A 20,618-nucleotide genomic window follows, 5' to 3' on the forward strand; every position below is an offset into this window, starting at 1 on the left:
CTGGTTAGAGTATTGCATGCAAGAAGCATCAGATACAAGGTCTCCTAATCCATTTTCTGCTCTCCTGTTGTTACAACTAATATTTTTTAAGCTACCCCAAAGCATGAAGACAATGGTTAAAATTTTCATTTATAACTATTTAAATGTTTTCAGCACATTTTATAGAATCACAGAATGGTTTGGGTGGGAAGAGATCTTGAAGATCATCTAGTTCCAATATCCCCTGCCATAGGCAGAGACATCTTCCACTAGACTGGGTTGCTCAAAGTCCCATCCAACCTGGCCTTGAACACTTCCAGGGACGGCACAGCCACAACTTCTCTGGGCAACCTCTCAGCCTGATCTGACTCATACTGAAGAACTTCTTCCCTACACCTAATATAAATCTACTGTCCTTCAGTTGAAAATCATTAGCCTCTGTCCTATCACTACATGCCCTCATAAAAAGTTCTTCTCCGTCTTTCTTGTTGGCCTCTTCAGGTAATGAAAGGCTGCTGTAAGGTCTTCCCAGAGCCTTCTCCAGGCTGAATCATCTCAACTCTCTCAGCCTGTCTGCCTAGAAGTGGTGCTCCAGACCTCTAATCATCTTCCTGGCATTCCTCTGGACTCGCTCCAACAGTTCCACATCCTTCATATGCTGGGAGCCCCAGAGCTGAACACAGTACTCCAGGTGAGGTCCCATCAGAGTGGAGAAAAGGTGGAGAATCATCCCCCTAGATCTGCTGGCCACATTTGATGTAACCCAGGATACAGTTGGCTTTCTGGGCTGCAAAGGCACGTTTCCAGGTCATGTTGAGATGCCTGTCAACCAATACCAACAAGTTCTTTTCCTCAGGGTTGTTCTCAATCCATTCTCCACCCAGCCTGTATTTGTGCTTGGGATTGCCCAAAACCATGTGCAGGACCTTGCACTTGGCCTTGTTGAACTTTATGAGGTTAGCACAGGCTCACCTCTCAAGCCTGTCAAGGTCCCTCTGGATGGCCACAGCTATATATATATTTTTAAAAATATATAATATAAATTGAAAAAATATATATAATCCCTAAATTATTATATATGCATACATATGTATGTCTCTATATTACATATGCAATATCTGCTAACTGAAATAATCCAAACAACAAAATCAAGCTTCATCTCTAAATATTATTAGACTGGCTTAAAAATATGATTAAAATAGAACTAAGTGTGCATTCATTATTTGTGTCCTATTTCCTAAAGCCTTTAAAGTTCATATTCTCAACCTTGTCTCTGTAAGGAGTTGACAACTTACATTAAAAGAGGGAAAGAGATGCCTCTCTTTGCAACTGTTCCAAGTAGTTGAAGGAACACAAAAATCTGTAGAATGCTTAACAAAAAATCCAAAAGAACACCAAGCAAGGAAAACAAACAATTATTTTATGTTAATTCATATAACATATTTTACGTTCATTCAATTTTATGTTAATTCAGCAGAGATACACCACAATGTTAAATAAGTTCTAGCACTAGTACACAGGATGTGTAAGGTGAAAGGACAGAATTCAATCTTTGTTCAGTGACATCAAGCAGCTGAGCCCTTCCATTCTCTCCTTCTCACGCAAACTGTCAGTAACTTCAGTGACTGCCATAAAAGAACATAGCTTGCTATACAATGATAAACAACTAAGCAAGATGCGACAGGACCCTAAGACAGTCCCTTGTTGAATAATACTAAAGCAGGACACCTCAATCTCATCTTTGCAGTAGAATTCACCCTAGTGACGCCATGGGTCCTGAAGGAGTAGGTCACCTTTCAAGGCCTTTACCTAATGTTAGGTATTACAAGCGTTCAGATAGAGCAATGTCATGTACAACTGAACAAGACACTGATTAGAGACATAACCAGGTAATGTCATAAGACACAAAAACTTATCCTACAAGTACAATAAAAAATATTTTAAAAAATCTTCCACTAAGCAAGCACTTGTCTCTTGTGTTTTGCACGCATCACATTTACTATGACCTTATAGTGCATCATATCATTGTCTGGACAGAGTTACTCTATGTACAAGGCAAGAAATTTTAGCAGCACAACAAATGGAAAGGATTGGACTAAGCATGATTCCTTTGCTTCTAGTATGAATCATTTTGATGATAGATTTATATTCTGTTAGTCTATCTATCCCTTTTCCTGTTCAAAGTTTCAGAATTTTAGAAGGACAGAAATGTGGGACTAATAAGTTGACGCAAGAATTCTTCGTGTTCTGCTGTTCATGATTGCATCCACAGCAATTCAGAAGATGTACGATCTTGTTCTAACTCTATTTTTTTTTAACACTGAAAATTACACAAACAATTTCAAAACAAAAAGAGATAAGCTGGAGAAACAGAGGTTTCATTCTGGCCCCTGCCAGATCCATTGAGTAATTTTCTAACATTTGTACTGAAGAACAAGTTCTTATTCTCCCTCAACTACAAAATGCTATAAAAGACGGCATCAACAATTTACAAGCTGTTTAGCCCATTGCTAAACTTCAGTATATCAGTAATCTTGATTCTATTCTAGCCCAGAAAAGGAAATGCAGTCCAGTGATTATAGACAGAGCAGATGTACACAACAGAAACAGCAAAGTGTACAGGCACTTAAAAGCACCACCACGGGAGTCAGTCACACAGAAGGTGTGGATTGTGCCTCTCACTCTGCCAAAAGTAACCTTTGAGGTCTCAGTTTTTTAATTAAACAATAATAATTGCCTCACAGAAGTCCATGGTCAGACATGCACATACATAGGTGCAGCATTTTAGCTCATGACTCCTGAGACCTCTTACGCTAAGTGATCTCAAATATTGCTTTTGTTACTGTCAGAGGACCAGACCTAGCTGTTCCAGACGAGCTGACAGCTCCTGCCTATGGGCAGGACCCCAGGCAATATTAGAGGGCAGTCTCCTTAGGTTCATTGCCTCTCTCAAAGTAAAGCTTTGCCATTCCTCCAAGCTCTGCTACACCCATGTGCGAGAAGAGGCTGCTGGTAAATTTGTTTCTTCATGAGTAAAAAAAAAGTGCTACACTCTTGTACATCTGCATGGAAGCCCGAGTATGTTCCATACAATTTGGGAATCCTTGCACCAAATCTAAAATGTATTAAATGTGAGCTTTTTTCTTTCTACTGTGAACTAGTGCCAGGGCTTTCCAGAAAAGGGAGGCTAAATCAGCTGAACAGCAGAACATAAATGAGGCCAGCTACAAGATCAGACTGAGGTCTATACTCTCCCACTGGTCTGAAATGATATAATCCATCACTCAAAATGCCCTCATGTCAGCTCACAGAAGTGCTGTCTCCAAACTGGAAAGAATTACTCTAAAAACTGAACAAAACACAATGTGATATAAGGAGGAGGTGTAGACACACTTGTTTGTTCCTTCTCCTCCCTTCCCACAAACTATGCAGAGCTTTTTCCTAGCATTACTCTTCACTAATTTCTCAACAGAAAATACCAATCATCTGAATTCCCATGGGGAAAAAAGGACTGTATTTTGGTGAAGAGTGCATCAATGTACACACAGAAAAAGGCAAACATCTCACCAGGAAAGAAACAAGTTAACAGGGCTGCAACAACAAGGAATTTTAAAGCTCCTTTTACACCCAGTCCTTTATTTGCATTACATTATTCTACTCAGGAAACCAAGCTACAATTTTCAGAGAGACTCAGGACATCATGCATCTGATATCTACTATGTTTAATTTACAGGTTTTGTCCACGTTTTTCCCACTGGGATATATAGTACCTTGTGAAACAAGTATTACATCCAGTCTGCAGTCTTAGTGGGAATCTGAGGTTAATTACTTTTTCCAGCAATATTTGGCACAGAAGGGAGCCTGCTGTACATTGAGAGGTTCCTTGCACAGGTTATAGCTTGCAGAGCCTACTGTACATTGACAGGTTCCTTGTACAGGTTACAGCTTTCAGAGCCTATTGTACATTGACAGGTTCCTTGGACAGGTTACAGCTTTCAGAGCAAAGACATTCAAGTTCCAAGTGCCTTTTCTTGTGCAAACTACTTCACATCTTTCTGCCTCTTTCCTCTCACACTGTTTTGTCAGTATAGACTATTTTGACTACAAATTCTTCCTGACAAGGATTCTCATACTCACTTTTTGCACACTAAAGCCTTACATGTGTCAACCTGAGTGCCTTATGAGCAAACTGACACATTTATTTCATTAAAATACGCTATAATTTTAGGCATTAGTGTCAAATACAAAATGTTACGCCGGAAGAAAAATTCCACTGCTAGGTCAAGGATGACCACGGGCACACAACAGTGAAAATGGTAGTTGTGGATCTTTTGCCTCTATGCCCTGTCAGTTCAATACACTCCTACTACATTTATTAATGTCAGCCCTTTTGTCAGTCCACCGGGCAACAACTTGTCACCACTCTCGTCACAGACTCCCAAGATGGGATCACAAGAATTGTATATCAGGAAGCAATTCCTGCAGGCAGAGCTCACTTGAGGCTCAAATGCCTATAGCTGCGCAAACTGAACTTGTTTTACTCCCTGGTGGCATAATACTTATTTCTTAAAGAAAGGAATATGCCGGTAGTTCTAAGAGGACACTAACTTAAAAAGGATGCAGAAGTTGAAGACTCAAAGCTAGCATCTGAGCTAGCTTCATCTTGTTAATCTCAATGATTTTAAAGGTATTTTCCAATCCAAGCAACTGGAACTAAAAACTGAACTGCCTAAAAACAAAGTGTCCAAGTCTAAACTAATCCTCTGGGTTCTTTTTATGGTGAATGGCAAAAGACAAGCACCTCAAGAAAGAAGATAAATTACTATGTTGCCTTGCCCACTGCTATTTTCTCTCTCATCAGAGGGAGTCTAGGCAAATAACTTAGGCACAAATAACTTTCAGACAGTGAAAGGCAAGTGAAAGGCTCCTTCACTTGACATCTGAATTCCTGACTACAGGGTATATGTGAAGAATTTCTATACTAGGATGTAAAAACCACTTTTATTTATGGTTATCCCATTCTAAGCACTTCTCTAATTATTTCTATACTTTAGAGTTGTCTCTAGGGTGATTTTAATTAGGAAAGGCCAACTACGTTATCCTAAAACTCAAAGTGTTTGTCATCTGGTAATTAAAATATTTAATTAAGAAAGAAATATTGTCCTGAAAGTATTAAATAAGTGTTCCTCAGAGGTAAGTCTATCTAAACTGCTGCGTGTTATAAAAATAAGTGAATAATTCACAGACAATCTACATTTTGTCAATCAGAGAAAAGAAACTTAACATCCCTATTCGTAAAACTGAATTTATTTCACTTGCAGCAAGTCTAGTCATGGTCAGTAGCTATACATGTGTATATATATATATATATATATGATTGCAACTTAAGATCCAAAATGAATAATCTGAAATTTCGAAGACAATATCAAACAGGGTAAGATGCATCTCAAGAACTGAGCCTTTTCTGAACAGGTGTCCTAGATTTCTGTGGGGAGTCTGGTTTTACCATAGCCTAGATTTTAAGAAATATAAAAGGGATGCATTAGCGCTGCTAGTACAAAAGGGTGCGATGTGTTCTCTAAACCTTAGCTGAACCAGTAATTAGGTTTTTTTTTTTTTTTCGGCAGTTATGCTAGTATACCAGGAAAAGTAAAGAAAAAAAAAGAAAGCAAGAGATGAAATCTCTCATGTCCCGGCCCCTCTGCTTGCCTTCTGCTGCGTGCTGACCCCGCCTCAGTCTGAAGGAGCAAAGCCGAGAGGCTGGGGAGAATGGAGCCGGGGGTGCAGAGGCTGGGCAGCGAACGGACTTCTCTGAAGCCTCCGCACCTCTGTCATTGTAAACCAGCCCCGTCTCCCGCTCGCTGCACCGGTCATGCCCGCTCGCCGCCAGGCAGGGCGGGCTGCGGCTCCCGCCGCGGGGCCCGACTCGGCGGGACGGAGCTGCCCGGGGCCAAGCGCCACAACTTGCCCGAGGAGATAAGGCAGCCGGACCCCCGCGGCTGCTCCAGGAAAGTTACTGGCCAGCACCCTCATAATGCTCCCGCCCCGGACCCGACTTACATGGTGCTGGCAAAAGGAGGGGGCGGGTAGTAGCCGTAGGGCTCCCGGAGGGTTTTAACAGCTCTTTGAGGTGGCGGAGGGGGCTCCGGCCCCCCATTGACGCCTCTCCAGCCTCGGCGCCGGCGCTGCTGCTCCTCTTCCTCTGTCCCGTCCTCCTCCTCCTCCTGCTGCGGAGGGAAGGTCACTCTTCCCTGCTCCTTGCTCTTCCTGCTCTTGCTCGACATGGTCAGGGTCTCCTCAGGCGACGGCGGCAGTGGTGGCGGCGGCTGCTCCTGGCCGACCTCGTACGGCAGCGCGTGTGGAGAGGAAGGAGGCGGGAGGAGGAGGAAAGCCCTGCCCGGCGGTGGACAGAGCACCTGGAGATAACAAAACCCTCACCATAAAACCACCACCGCCGCCCCTCCGCCCTCTCCTCCTGCCGCCTGTCAGGAAGGCGGCGCGATGCGCAGCCCGGCAGCGAGAGCCGGGAAGTGCCGGGGAGGCGAGCAAGAGACAGGGCTCCCGGCAGCTGCGGCTCTGCCCCTCTCCTCTCCCTGTCATCATCCCTCGCTAGGACAGCATCGTTACTGAGGCGGAGGAAGCGAGCCGCGCCGGAGAGGAGCAGCCGCCTACCGCAGCGGGCGCACCGGAGAGGAGACGCCTCTCTCCCTCCTCCCTACCTCTTCCCGCCCAACAGCCGAGACCCAGGGCGGGGGCGTGGGGTGTGAGGGGGAGGCGCCGTTATCGCAGGCCCGTCACAAGTGTTCTTCAGCTACGCGCGGTCTGCCGCCAAGGTAAAGCCTTCTCCAGCCAGGGCTGCTCTTCAGGTACCTGTGCTGCTGTAGGGAGTCCTCAGGAGGTTCCTGCGACCGTACGGTCTCCGCAAAGGCGGTACCGAGCCCTTTCAGTGGTGCCCGCCGAGGTACGAGCTCTGTGGGAAGCCGGGGGTGGTTTGCTCAAGTAGGAAGGTGGGCTGCCACCAGCACGGTAGTTTTCACTAAAATGGCCCCAATGTGTGCAGCCTGCATAAAGCTCGGTCATGATGTTGAGAAAAATATTGAGTCCTACAGTGGGAACAGTTAAAGTTAAAATTTTCAGCTAAAAAAGAGACTCTTTTCACTGACTAACCAATGATAAAAGCAAGCCAAGATTTTCCAAATGTTTCAGACATCTCTGCCTTAGACTTGACTGGTTTAATTCTACATGGTGTCAAACTATGAAATAGTGGATGTTAAGATGCTGATTGTGTGTAATCGGAGCTAATTATGCTCTATAACTACCAATCACAAAGATCCTTGCTGCATGGAGACTTATTGCCTCTTTTCTTAGAATGACATTTTCAGTGCATTGTGCCATAGGGAAAATTATTCTATGACGGAACTGCAACCCCACTGAAATGGGGCAGGGCATGTGGGGGTTTATATGCAGAGTATACAGAAGAGTAGGTACACAGAGGCTACATGTGTCAATACATATGCAATAAAGCTATTCCTCTGTCCAGGAATGCCAGTTTCCTCTTGCTTTAAACTTTTTTTTTTTTTTGAAGGATTCTCTGACTATCAGTACAAATTTGCATGAATCTGTATTAAAAATGCAGGTCTTACTGACATGGAAATTTATGTAAGGTTTTCCAATTACTTAAGAGAAAGTAGACTTTAAATCCATGTATGCCTGCTTAGATGGAACTCCCACTGCTGAAGATCATTAAGTACTCTCTTAGTAGAAAATGTTCATTACCTCACACTGTACAGTTTTCAGTATCAGCCCTGGGTTTGCCTCTGTTGTTTTTCAATAATGTACAAAATATGCTCTCATGAAGCACAGGAAAAGCCAACAAAGAGTTTCACAGAGATAATTTATTTTTTGAAGAAAGAATTGGGGTTTGTTTCCATCAGTTTATTCAGTTTGCATTTGTAACTATTTGGGGAAGTGGAAGTGAATTTGTTTATCTTTTATCACATGTAAAACCACATTGAGCTTCAGTGGAATTATGTACACAGTAGAGCAAATTTTGCTCCCTAAGAAACTAAGAAAATTGTGTATCTGCTGTAACTTTGAAGTACTTGGGCTTATTCATTTAGTACAGTCAAGGTGTCTAACCTGATTGTACATATCGTATCAGTGTTATCAATTTTAGAGCACAGCCATGCAACAATTTCTTTGCATCAGAACCTGTATTCTTGCAGGGGCCCTTAGACTTAAAAAAATGTTACTGCCCTGTTGTATGCCTTGTTCAAAAAAGATCCTGTTATTACAGTGGGCTACAGGAATGGACTTTCAATTGCTTCTAGAATTTCCCTTGAGAACAAAACACACAGCTGAAAGCAGATGAGAAATGCTCTTGCTTCCCAAACGTAGGCTCAGAGCAAGGCTTCCACATATCAAGGTTTATTTTCTTTCCAAAATTAGATAAAAGAGGTGTCTAATATTGGTTCTTCGTTTTAAGAAAGTCACATTCTTGCTTTGAATCTTGAACTCATTATTTGAATTGTATGTTCTATGAACTGTGTTTTTCATTATTTGAGTATTGTCTAAATAAAGATTGGTTTGCTCTTTCTACAGTGAAAAATAATGACTACTATCTATTCACTTATCCAAGCTGTTGATAATACTTGACTTGGAAGTCATCTTTGCAGAAGCTTTCATGATATGTGCCTCCATTTTGAGGGGTAAAATGATGATAACTCTGTAAGTAATTGCAGTAGTATGTATTAGAGTATATATTTCATGTTGTAGAACTTTCACCTAAAGTGTTTTCTGTAGTTAACTTCTGAGAATGCCATGTGAGACAGTGGCCAAAAAAACCGTATGAAAGTCATGGGTCATGAAAGTCATATGAAAGACAACGATAGTCACTGTAAGTGCTATGTAGAAGGACACCTTTTCTACTACACAATACCCCTGCAACATGGACTTTTGACAAGTCTGATTCTCCTCACTGCCTATCTTAGAGAGGAAATGCCTGTCAAATTTTTTCAGGGAGATGAGCATTCCTTTGGAATATCAGAAGAGAATGATAAGGTATGAAAAATTGACCAAAATCTTTTCTTTTTCTTACCTTACTGTTACAAAGCTACCGAGCTGAATTACATGGTTGCTAATGTGCATTTAGATTAAGTGCTTTTCTTTATCCTGCCCTTCTTGCTTTACTTGCTTTCTGGCCAATTTTGGCCAGCACTTGCTTGCATTTGAACTCTACAGCACAATAATAGTGGAGAATTTTTTCCTTTTGTTTATCTGAAGAAGATCCTACCTGAAAAACAGCCAGGATGACAACAAAAGAATCCATTACAAATCTCAAATGTATTTTGTATGGATACAATCTTAGAAATATTTTGTATTTACATCTGGAATGTGTAGGGAAACAATCTCAGTCACAATAAAATTCTGTATAGAAAATTCACCACAGTTTGAAGTATATACTGCTAACAGAACGTGGTATTGGAACAGCAATATAAGAATCCTTGTCTGATTAAACTACCTTACCTGACAGTAAGAAAAGTCATTGCAGTGTCGTGGTGGTACAGTTGAGGCTCTGAAGTGTCATATTTGGACAAATGAAACACAAGAAGGTAGTTTTGAAACACAGGAATGAGCAAGAAACCTAATAGTAGTGAATTGCACCCACCAAATTCTGGGCAGGGCCATATCTTCTTGAAGAGGGATTTCTGTTCATGAGTCATTTGCACATTTTTGAAAACATGAACAATGTCAACAGTGCCAGTGTTCCAAAATCTTTATTCTTCTCAAATGTATTTAATGTTATCAAAGTATGAGCTGTATGTTGAGATACATGAATAGATTTGAAATACCAGGTAAAGCAATACAGGCAACCTTGTGCCACCTGTTGTCTCAGTTGGTTAAAGACTTAACAGTCTTTACATTTTGTGAATGCTGACTGGAATTTGCAGGGTTTTGAAGTGATGTTGTTTTAATTAGACAACTGCTTCCTGGAAGTTGCTCAGACAGGAGTAACATAACGAAAGGTATGCTACTAGAGAGACAGACATGGAACAGAAAAGCCTAAAAGATTTACAGCAAGTAGTAAAACATTGCAGATACAGTATTATACAACAGAAGGTGCTAGATTATTCTTCATACTTTTTTTTCCTCTAAGGACATGAATTTAATGCCATGGCCATTTCATGTTAAAGTTGGAATTGCAGACAGAGTACAATTCCAACTTTAACAATTGTTAAACAATTGTTTAAAAACAATTGTTTTTTCATGGGACTGGCTTGATCAAGACAGGGTGGAATTAGATCAAATCAGAGGTTTGTTCGTATAGATTGACCACCATCAGGTGGAATTTTTCAGCCTTTCACAGTGAGAAATACATGATTCAAATTTCAGATTTTCTATTGGCAGTATTCTTCAGCTGGGAGTGATAAAAAATAGCTTCTCTGAACTAAAATAAGGTGTTTAAAGAACCTACAGCAATGCATTTCCTTGAAATATTGTCAAAAACATGAGTTCCACATTTTGATTTCTGGGTTTTTTTTAGCTTCTTTAAGGTAGGCAAATGAACAGAGCAAGGATCTGAAACATGAAAACAGCACAGCTGGCATTCAGAGTGTGCAAAAATATCAGGAAATCTATTCAGATTCTTAGACTGAACTAGTATAGCAGTAATACCTGCCAGATCTATGAGACACTTGAGTGGATATGCAAGTCAATAAGACTGTGACAAGTGATGGGGGAAAAGGTAATTTAATGAATATGCTCTGGAGTTTTCTCTTACTAGAATTTCTCTGAGAGGTACAATTCAACAGTGTTAATTTGAAAATAAACCTAACCTGCCTGTTGAAAATTGAGTTGTTGACATTAAGACCTTCTTTTTGAAACTAAGTGATTTAGATTTAGGAATCAGCAAGATCCAAGAATCTTCTAGTAACAATTTCCCTTGCAGAACATCCATGTATGCAATCTGATTATGCCAAATGATTATTTTCCTGCTTTATAAAAAATAAGAGTATATGATCTCAAAAGACAAAATTGGTTTTTATTTGCTTGAAGTGATGGGTGAAGAGAGGCAAAAAGACACTCATGGTAATGCCAGAAATAGAATTCAGGTCATGCAGTACATTGACCCCTTCTCTAACGTGTGTGTGTGTACTACTTTCATGAAAATTGGGAAGTTGGTGGGAATAGCAACAATGTAATGAAGGCAATATTGGACGTCTTTGCCTCATACTGGGAATTTGCCTACTTGCCAAGAACCTGGTGTTTTCAAGGACATTTAGTTTCTACATCAAGGACTTCTCTGAAAGTCTAAACAGGTTAATCAGCATGAAAAATAAAGAATTGATGTGATGTCACTGATCTGTAAGCACATCTCAACCTCAGAACTAATATTATGGTTTATGGCTTTTACATGAGATGAAAAGATACATTCCTGAGACTTGAGCCTGTAATTTCTTGCACACTATGCAGCCACTCAGGCCAATGCAAAGGGAGTAGGCATAAAATCCTGTCAAATCACGAACTGGAAACCAGACCCTCAGAGCTGTGTATTGCAGTTGTATTATGTGATCTACTTTAATATATTAAAAGGCTACTGAAGTCTCCTGCCAATAAAACCATTAGATAGATACTAGCTGCAAAATGGCTATCTAGACAAAATGGACAAATACTTTTTTTGTTGTTGTTGATTTTGCAGGAAGTGGCAACTGTGTATGCATTTACATATTTGCACCTACTATTCCTTCTTTCTAAGGAAAGCCAGATATGTCTTTAAATAAATCCAGTGTCTTTGCACACTTTTGAACAAAGCGACAGGATCCTGAGTATCTGGCAATTAAGTTTTATTCCTCTTTTCACTCACACTAGTAGAAAATAGAAGTTAATAGATTAAGTGCTACTAGGAAAAGGACTAATTGCCCTGGGGACTATATGTAGCTTAGATACTTCAAAAACTATACTGTCATAAGATTTTCTTTATTTATAATTTGTATATAAGGCTGGATTTTCTTCCTTAAATTAGTTTCCCTGTCCCCTGTGTCAGTAAATACTCCTTGAAAATACAAACATGAATCTTAGACTACTGCTGAGTGGTGACATTCATGTGATAAGTAAATTTATTGTCTCAAGACAACATCTTTAACAACTAAATTTTCTTTTTGACAGTGCTTCAAATATAGGTGAATGAATGCAATGTACCCTACTGTCCTCTTGCTGGTTAACAGAAAAATTTACTACATAGATGTATTCAGTGTTTCAACTAATGAGACTGAGAGTTGCAATGGATGTATGGAGTGCAGAGTAGCTCTTATTTTAGCAAATTATCAATTATTTCAGTCCTGTGCAAGTAATTAAGTCTGAATATATTTGGATACAGTTCAGTCTTTCTCTAATTGGGGGAGCAGGATTTGAGTCACTGTGGGGATCAGAATAGGGGAAGCAGGACACAATAACAATAATAGCAAGAGACAAAGAGGTCATGTGAATTAAGAGAGTTTACAAGGATTTTTGAACCCAGAAACAAGTGGATTTCTCACATTGTTTTGTGAACCAGTATTGCAATATAATTTAATTTGTGGACACATTCTCCCTTGTGATGCCTTAGCAGACAGAAATCTAAACAGCAGCTTATCATTAGGAAAGACAAATCTGAGTGACAAGCATGGCTCCCTGAGGAGGAGAAAATCCTTCATCCTGGTCTGCACCATTCAAAGCTCCATTGCCCATGATGTCTGCTGATTTTGACTGAAAGATTACCTGATTCTGTCATAGTTCAGACCATAATTTTCTTAAATCACATCAGAACTCTTGGATAAATATCATCTGGTACTAACTACTCACAACGCCTCAAAACACTAAACTCCTCTAGCTGGAAGAGGAGCAAATACCACAGTGCAGTGTTGACTGAAAATGTAATCTTTCCTTCCATGGGTTGCTGTGGAATAGGTGATAACGCTCAACTACAGGTGCAAACTATTTGAGTGACTGCAACTCAGTGGGTCATCCAAAACTGCTGCTTTGCTATATTGGAGGAATCACAGAATCACAGAATGGTAGGGACCTCTAGAGATCATCTGGTCCAACCCCCTGCTCAAGCAGGTCCACCTAGATCAGGTCACATAGGAACGCGTCCAGGCAGGTTTTGAAAACCTCCAGAGGAGACTCCACACCCTCTCTGGGCAGCCTGTTCCAAATGGGCAACTACAAGCAGAGGAGATGAAACAAAAGTCCTGCAAAGTAGTGTAGCTATGTCATGAGTAGGAGCACAGCCTTCTGCAGAGCTTCCAAGTAATTTGTGGCCAAGTGAAATAATAGTTCAGTGTCTGGTATGGCAAAAATCATGTTTCCAGCTCTACCAAATAATTCTTACTCTTGGAATGTTAAGCTCTTCTGTGCACAGTGAAGCACAGAACAGTATCATCCCAAGTGACCAAGAGATAACATTGGTAACTGGTGGATTAGTCTTAGGCCTCTTGGTAATAAACTTCTTATGAAGAGGCCACATCTTATCTCTGAATAAGATGCACTCAGAGACATTAATTAGGAATACATTAGAATCGATATGAGAGACATGATGAAGCTATATACTTGTCTGATTAAACCAGCTACAAGATGCCAACTGCTGGTTTTGCGTAGCACACAACACATTTAACCTATGCCAAATTCGAGTGTCCTACAAGGTTGAGGATCCCATATACATATTCTGTGTTATGAAACAAACAAACAAAATCCTATATATACTTTTGTTACAGTTTTTTTGCCTTATATGTAAGAAAAGCCACTTTTCAGAAAAGGGAGAAAGGAAATGCCAAAGTTTCTAGCAGTTTAGAGGTGTTCAATTACAGGAAAAAAGTAAAAACCAAACAGTATGATTCTATGAGAAGAGGCTACACTTACTTGTAATAATCTTCAAAGTAACTTGACAGGGAAAATGGGAAAGTGTGGAAGAGAGACATGACAGTATTTATAAATTATTCCATGAAGCCAATTTAAAATACAGTGAAGATGCAACGCCTTTTTCCATGAAAATTGTAACTCCTGTTGTTGGCAATCGGTAGATAGATGTCCCATTGAATTAATGTGTTTTAGGGAGGAATATGGTTGTAGAGGTATCATGGTTTGACATGACAGCCTTTTCTGGTAAAGCGGAAGGGGCTGTAAAGATGGCTTCTATAAGTAGTTGCTCGAAACTCTCCCCAGCTCAGAGCCAGACCCACTTGTGGGGCTGAGCCAATTAGACACCTCCACAATCATTTTTTAAGAAGAAGCCGGAAGAGGAAGTTTCTTCCTCCATCATCTTCTTGCTTCTTCCTATTTCTTCTTCCTCTGGCTGGTGGTGGTGCACGGAGTAGGAACAGTGAGAGAAACAACCATGCGGACTCCAAGGTCAGTGATGAAAGAGAGGAGGAGGTGTGCTGGAGCAGAGACTCCCCTGCATTCTATGGAGAGGACTGGTGAAGCTGAGATTTATTTTCATTTCTTTAAAGACCCTGCATCAGCGGTAGAGACTCATTTTGATAATGACCCTGTATCAGGGGCAGAAACTCATTTTGCTAAAGCTGACCCTGGACCAGGGGCAGTAATTCACTTTGTTAAAGGCCCCATGCCAGGGACAGTAACTATGGCCAGAGAAGGCCGTGTCCTGTGGGAGGGACCCAACCACTTCACTACAGACCCTGAGCCAGGTGCAGTGATTTTCTTCTTTAAAACTATGACCAGAGCAGGCCATGTCCCGAGGGACGGACCCTTTATCACTGTGGCCGGAGGAGGTCATGTCCCATGGAACGCACCCAATATCCACAGCTGTAACTGTGGGAAGGAACCCACAACAAAGCAGCTCATTAAACTTATGCCCAGAAGAGGCCTTGTCCCGAGAGAGAGACCCTGTAACTGCAGAAACTGAATCCACACCAGAGATACTCACTAAGGACTGCGTCCCGTGTGAGGGAACCTGTATTGGCAGAAGCAGCAGCTGTTGGGAACAACCCACACTAGAGACGTTCGTTAAGGACTGTGTCCCGGGGGAGGGATCCCGTGTTAGAGCAGGGGAAGAATGGCAGGAGTCGTCCTCATCTAAGAAGACAGAAGCGGCAGAGCCCATCTGTGAGAGACTCATCCCCCATTCCCTGCCCCCCTGAGCCGTTGAGGGGGGAGGAGGTAGAGATATCGGAAGCAGTGAGCTGGGCCTGGGAAGAAAGGAGGGATGGGGGAGGGAGATCTTAAAGTGCTGGTTGTAATTTTCTCATCATCCTACTCCCTTTTTGCTTTTATTCCATTCTGTTTCTTGTAGAATAAACTTTCCTACTTTCCTCTCTAAGTCGAGTACTGGAGTCTGTTTTGCCCAGAACCGTAATTGGCAGCAAGCCCTCCCTGCCCTTGTCTCAATCCACAACAACCTTGCTTATCTTTTTACTCCCATTTCACTGGGGCCTCCGCCATCCTAAAGAGGGTGGGGTGAATGGGGACACTGAGTGAGAGACTGTTGTGCTGCTGTGCTAGCTGGGCCAAACCATGACAAGAGGTGAAAATAAGACTAAACAACTTAAGCATTCCTACTTTTCAGCAGTCCCAATGGTATCCCAGTGTGTGTGATCAGTGACCGACACAGAGATATTGAGGTCAGTTTACCAACTTCATTTTCTGACTTCAGGAAAACAAAAATACACATTGTAATCTTTTTTGGTGAGTTCAGGTGAATGAAAACATTGCAATCACTTTCAATGGAGTTCAATTTTTTTATTTTGCTTTTCATAAAAGCAGTAACCTATGTTCATGAAAAGATGCAATAAATTTTCCCACGAATTCAGAACAGAGCCAAATCCATCTGCAATGGTACTTCAGATGAATCAAGGAGAAAAAAGAAATCTCACAAGACCCTCATAGATTGCATTAATTTTTAAAGCACCCATGTCCTGGTTTTTAGGAGTAAACAGCAACCACAATTCCCATTAAAACTCAGTAAACTAGACCAGAGATGCTTATTCAGCAGAAGAGCAGTAGAAGGCAAACTATTTTGAAAAAACGTGACAGATAGACATAAGGAAACATTTTGAGTGCTGAAAACATTTATATGCCTAGAATGAGGTACTTCCATCTTTCCTAGGGTTTTTCATTACATTACCACAGTTGCTGTGTGGAAACTGTCTGCAACAATGAAGTCTTTGTCTAGGAATCCCTGCTACCAGGCTTCTACATTCAAGTAACGTAATAATTAGTCTACAAGAAGAAGTGATACAAACATTTTCCTTATCAAGAAACTGCTGTTGACAGAAATATGTGCCTGGCAAGCCAGAGATTTTAGAAAATTAGGAATCTGCACATTGTAAACTTTGATGGGCACGGAATTAATTTGAAAAGATGCAAAGGTCATTCAAGGGCTTGTTAAAAACACACACGCAAACATAAATCTTTGGTGTAAAAGAAGTATGTTAAAAGACATACAAGAGTATTTTTAAATTGCAAAAATAAAAATTTGTCCCAAATTGGATTCTGAAATTAATAAAATCTCTTTTTGCGTATGTAATCATTAAAAAAAACCCCTAACCTGCAATATTAGATTAAAAAAATTCAAGAGCCTTACATACTCAAACTTTCTGTTACTGAAATTATATCAAATCCATCAAAGGGGAACCCCTTAAGTTCTTAACAGTTGAGGCACTTTCACTGTAAAACAGGCTTTTAGCTTTGTCCATTTTTTAACTGTTCATTTTCAGATTCAGGTGCTTAATATAATTTAGTATAATTTCAGCAAACTCTTCAGCAAGAGTGAATCTGTTACATTACCCCTTCTGTCTGACACTCAGAAATGACAAGGGCTGGTGGCACATGAGCATAAAGCTAACTGATAGAAATGGTCTCAATCATACACGAGTGACAGAAATGTATCTTGACTTCTCTGTTCTTTCTTCTTGACACTTTGTAATAAGAATCCTTGTACTAGATAAAGGACACCCAAAATGACATACATTTGCATTATAAAAAGGAGAGGGTGAAAACTGTTGTGAATACAAGCAAAGTTATAAAAGGGCCAACAATGATACACTAACTTGTCCAAAACTAGTAGAAAATGAAAAAGATTTTGGGGAGGAGGCAACAATTTGTTTTGGTCATCCTCATAGTATCTACAGGAGGTAGATACTGAGATGGAATGGAAAGAATAAAGAGTGAGGGTATCAGTGTTTTTGGCCTTTTCTTTCCATGACACCTCCACAATTAATACATCACAGCTCATTGGATCATGAAGGGACGGTGAGGCACTTTCCTTAACATTGTCTCCCTGTAGAGCTGTTAGCTTCCCCACTGTCTGATTATCTTGAGCAAATTAAATAATCGGCATGCTATTTTGTTGAATTCACAAAATGCAGATAACATGCACCAAGATGTTTTTGACTTTTGCAAAAACTGAAAGATCCATTGAGAAACAGATGTTAAACCTGACTCTTCATCCTGTGAAGAAAGGTACGTGAGAAATTTTGTGTACCAAGGCATATAAAGCATGCTGTTCCCATATAAGTTTCCTACTTCTATTCCTTGACTTTGCTTATTTTTCCTTGTCCTCTATGCTGCCATCCCCACACAATTGAGCAACAGCCATGAGCTCTCACTGAGGCATTTGGAGTCAGTTCAGCAGCAAAGCCCTGGCAGACAATACCAGTCACTGCCACGGATTCCAGATCAAACTGAGGGAGATGTCAAAAGAAACGTTCCCTGGGAATTTTGGATCAACCTTTTGCTGCGTTTGACATATTATTTTACTGGACTTCAGTCAAAGTTGTGATTGTTTTCTTCTGCCTTCTCATCCACTCTGTATTTTGCATAAATTTTTTCTTCCATTTATCTCCTCTACCTTTTCTCCCCTTTGTATTATAGTCTTATATTTGTTTTCTCCCATCATCCCTTAGAGCTATCAGATCCCTCAGATACTCTCTGCTATGCAGTGCTGAAAAAGAGAAGCTCTACCCAAACTAGCCTAGATAAGAAAAGAAAATTCTACGTTTTATAGTACCACTTTATCGTCTCTTTTCTTGCGCTTATCTTGAAAGTTTTTTCCTTCTGCTTCTTATACAGCTATATAGTCATTATCTCATGGAGTCCCCTTTCCCTTTTGCAGGGCCTTGGAGCCCTAGACAGAACATACAATATAATTCTTGACTACAAATCTATATATTAAATATAGCAGTCACTATAGTGCTTCTGATGCTTTCCAGTCCTCTCCTATTGCTCTGCCTTCTGATTTGTGTGCATTGCCCAGAATATAAGATATTCTGGATGCAGGAGGGTAGACCTAACCAGTATGCCTGAGATGGTTTATCAAACCCTGATTCCTAAATTATAACCAAGGTGCAAGACAGTGAAAAGAAAGGTGAAAACATTGCAAAATATCCCAGGCCCTAAAACAGTAAATGAAATCCTGAAGGAAAATAGTATAGAACAAGAAAACAAAAAAATTATGCCCAGAAAATGATAAAGAAACAAATAGGCAAATTATATCAAAAGAAATAATGAAAATACCTTCCTGTAGTTTTCTAGTGACACACCAGGTCTCTTAGCCAACGACTCATTAACATTTGTTGGGCGTGGATCAAAACTGATTATTGAGATCTGAATTAGAAACTTTTCTCACCTCAGAAATTAAAAGATACTCCCATGCAGCAACAGAATCCGATTCTAATGAAGGAAATTCAGTGAAGCACCACTGTAATTCTCTGATCAGCACATACTGTCTTGTTACACCAAGTAGCTGTTTAATAGAATTATCCTCTAATGTCTACTTCAAATCATAACTGCATTTTTAATACTGACACAAAATTGTGAGGGCTTGTGAATACCGTCAATTTGCTTAGCTGATGAAGTAGGGTAGAAATAGGAGATGTAATGAGAATGAATGTGAGGAACATTGTGCAAAAAAACAATTGACAGTTCAAGAGAAACAGACCCATAAAAATAGCCTTAAATATTATTAAAATGGTACTCTGGGTCATTCATGCCACTTGATTACTTTAATGTTTGTAACTGTATGGGACAAGGGCTTGACATGAAGAAGGGAATGGCTTTTGCACAGTGGACTATTCAAATTGAAAAATTGGCCAAGTGCATGACGGGCACTTTGCCTTCCTTTGAAGCATCTTGCATTTGCCAAGCAGAGGGGAGAATATTAGACTTGATGGATCATTGGCTTAATGGAGCATGGCAGAACCTATTAAAACTACCTGGCAGAGGGCATTCTTCCAAGCACAAATTTGGCATTAAAAGTAAATTTATATATTCTTCTGAGCTTCCTTATATTAAAATTGCAAGTTTTCTGTTACAACTTATTAATTTTATGTAGCCTGATTTTTTAGTGCTGCACACTGATTTACAGATGACCTCAGAATCACAGTAATTTATTATGAGACTGAGAAGAAATGAGCTAGTCTGGAATTTGGAAGGGAACAGCAGTGTTGGTGAATTATTTTATATGTCACATTTCTAGCTTGCTTTGCTAGAAAAAGATCATGTGAGAGGAGGCTACTTTTCTAAATTGCCAGATAAACAAGCAAGTCATGTGTTAAGGTTCACAAAACTGAGAAATGTGGTGGTCTTGTGACAGAAGTACTTCTAGCTAAAATGAAAGGAATAGTATTGGGAAACCAGAGATATAATTCAGTGATCACTGTCTTTATTATCTTTCAGCAAGAATAATGCCACAAACCTACTTAGCTCACAGACATAAAACCTCTTATCAGAATTAACCCAAAATTAAGAAATCGAAACCTTTTTAAAGGCAAAAGCAGGGCTGTAACAGATAAATATCTCAGAATTACATCATTCTCCACTGGCCTGGCTTCCAGACAGTGCTACAAATCCTCTACCAAAATTTACAGGCACCTGTCTTGAAAGCAGTTAGATGTTTTATCTGCTTCTCTCTCCTCCTTTGTTAGAAAGCTATTGTAGAACCTTGCCTCTTTGTCCAAATAACTCATTTTCCATGGCTGGCCCACTGCTGAACACCATAATTGTGGTCTATGATGATGTGCAATAGCACAGCACCATACACCTGATTTGTGCACCTCCACGTCATTTACATCATAATTATCAAATTACTTCAGAGCCTGGGTGAACATCCCACAGTGAGAAATCATAGCAGCAAAGGAGATTATCACATTGCCTAACTTGTTGTATCTAATTTAAGTAATGAATTAGGAGTCTGTCTTCCCAGCTTCTTTATATATGAATGGAGGAAAGGAGTGGCTTTTCCACACAGTCATTTTAAATGCCCGTGTTAAGGAGTGTCACAGGAGTTTTCCAATTTAGCCACCTGTATTTGGTCCCTAAAGTCAGGTGCTGCATTGTAGTCACAAAGGGGATGCTCTAAAAGGAATGGAAAATCCTTGCTTTGACAGAGGATATGACTTCATATTGGCAACAAAACGGAGATGGAAGAATTCTAGAATTTTGTGAAACACAGAAGTGCCAAGGACACTAATTTGAATCCATACTAAAAAACATGGATATCATGTGATGTCATTAACTGGACAAATCGGGGTCATTTATAACTGCTAACACTCAACTTGTGGTTGTATCTTGGTACTTTTGCTAACAAATCATATTGTAAAACCTTGAAACAGGGACAGAAATAAAGCCAGAACTAAAAGACCAAG

General features: G+C 40.3%; 1 protein-coding gene across 3 annotated transcripts in view; it reads right to left on the reverse strand.

Moving 5' to 3' along the window:
* Positions 1 to 6,715, reverse strand: part of TRPC3 (transient receptor potential cation channel subfamily C member 3) — a 43,304-nt gene extending 36,589 nt beyond the window's left edge. For all 3 annotated transcript variants that reach the window (XM_061991804.1, XM_061991803.1, XM_061991806.1), the window contains exon 1: positions 6,040 to 6,715. In XM_061991804.1, coding sequence (XP_061847788.1) covers positions 6,040 to 6,263 — 224 coding nt within the window. In that variant the 5' untranslated portion in view covers positions 6,264 to 6,715. The remainder of the gene's footprint in view (positions 1 to 6,039) is intronic.
* Between the last annotated feature and the right edge of the window lie 13,903 nt (positions 6,716 to 20,618).

The sequence above is a fragment of the Colius striatus genome, chromosome 3 (genome assembly GCF_028858725.1).
Source record: "Colius striatus isolate bColStr4 chromosome 3, bColStr4.1.hap1, whole genome shotgun sequence".
In the NCBI taxonomy this organism is placed as follows: domain Eukaryota; kingdom Metazoa; phylum Chordata; class Aves; order Coliiformes; family Coliidae; genus Colius; species Colius striatus.